The sequence below is a fragment of the Sinocyclocheilus rhinocerous genome, unplaced genomic scaffold (genome assembly GCF_001515625.1).
Source record: "Sinocyclocheilus rhinocerous isolate Xijiao unplaced genomic scaffold, SAMN03320098_v1.1 scaffold645, whole genome shotgun sequence".
In the NCBI taxonomy this organism is placed as follows: domain Eukaryota; kingdom Metazoa; phylum Chordata; class Actinopteri; order Cypriniformes; family Cyprinidae; genus Sinocyclocheilus; species Sinocyclocheilus rhinocerous.
In genome coordinates this window covers 22336-23729 of record NW_015630037.1, presented here as the reverse complement: position 1 = coordinate 23729, position 1394 = coordinate 22336, and the positions used below count along the sequence as shown (strand labels likewise).

Here is a 1394-nt window from a genome sequence, read left to right as displayed (position 1 = left end):
ACACACACACACACACACACTCACACACACATACACACACACACACACACACACACACTCACCTGTCCCAGTCTCTGTAGGGTCGAGGGACGCAGGATGTTTTCTCAGTTCTCCCCGCAGCGCTGACGCTTCTCTACAGGAAGGTTTGAGCAGAAACCTCTGATGAATCTGTGAGTCTGAGAGGTTTGGTTCAGATCTTCTCCAGAATAAAAACCTTTACCTGAACGAGGTTTGAGCACCGCACCGGCGGCACGTTTGCAGCTTCACTGAATATGGGCCGTTGCTTCAGCTCCGCTTCTCTCAGTCTCATGCTGCTCTCCCACAGCTGTGGAACATGACACAAATATCATCACATATCATCATTACATATGCAGTTTAATAACTGAAACATCCTTCAAATTAAAAACAAACAATCACATAATATTAAAAACTATTTTCAGAGAATATATCTCAAATACAAAGGTATTTTTCAATTGTTTTAAACATAAACCTCATTAAAATTAGATTAAAACTAAATGAAAAATACCCTGTTTAAAAAGCACAAAATACACTTACATTCAGGAAATATTCTCTGTTTTAAGTTATAAAAACACTTTTTGCAAAACACAACACACAGTTCTCGATGTAACACACACAAATCTAACAGGAATTAATATTATGGCAAATGTTTGCTTTTGAGATGTGTTTGTGATATTTTGAATGCAGCGCTTTATTTTGCAAGAGATGCGAGGTTTTTTGCATTTTGTGTGCAGTTCTTGGATTTCTCTGTAAAGTTTTGAAAAAAAAAAAGAGGCTAAGTTTTGAAAAGTGTGTAAGCAGCTGAAAACACTGTAATAGAGAAGTCATGTGAACTCAGTAGTGTATTATATGGCGCAGAACTGAACTGAGATCTGCTTTGAGTGAATGCAGTGTAAGACGTGTGTTTCTGCAGAGGATCAGTAGTCTGCTGTTCTGTGATGCTTCACCTGCAGGTCTTCAGAGATGCTCCTCCACTCCTCTGTGGAGAAGCTGGCAGCGGTGGCGGCTCGATTTTCCTTCCTCAGGGCTCGAGACTCTGGGTCCAGTTTCTCTATGCGTTCCTCACAGAACTCAATCAGATGAGGGTAGAAACCGTCCTGACCGGACCTGAGGAGCGCCAGCACACGTGAGTGGAGCTCTGACACACAGACGAACAGACACACAGATGGGTCTCCTCTCACCGCAGGACTCTCAGGATCTGCTCCAGATGTTTGAGGTCCGAGCAGCTCTGGATGAAGCTGTAGTCCAGATGCTCCACAGGAACCGACCAGCTGCTCGACCCCGGAGCCTCCAGAGCAGACGCAGCTTCAGCAGCACTCATGACTCCTGACACACACACACACACACACACACACACACACACACACACACAGACA

The 1394-nt window shown here is 44.0% G+C and overlaps 1 protein-coding gene across 1 annotated transcript in view; it reads right to left on the bottom strand.

The window, feature by feature from the left end:
* LOC107739837 (sperm-associated antigen 1-like) overlaps positions 1 to 1343 on the bottom strand; it is a 17533-nt gene extending 16190 nt beyond the window's left edge. The window contains exons 1-4 of the mRNA XM_016552048.1: positions 1200 to 1343; positions 966 to 1125; positions 221 to 325; positions 63 to 133 (exon numbers count right to left, since the gene is read on the bottom strand). Of these exons, the coding sequence (XP_016407534.1) occupies positions 63 to 133; positions 221 to 325; positions 966 to 1125; positions 1200 to 1339 (476 nt within the window). The 5' untranslated portion in view covers positions 1340 to 1343. The remainder of the gene's footprint in view (positions 1 to 62; positions 134 to 220; positions 326 to 965; positions 1126 to 1199) is intronic.
* Positions 1344 to 1394: the final 51 nt, after the last annotated feature.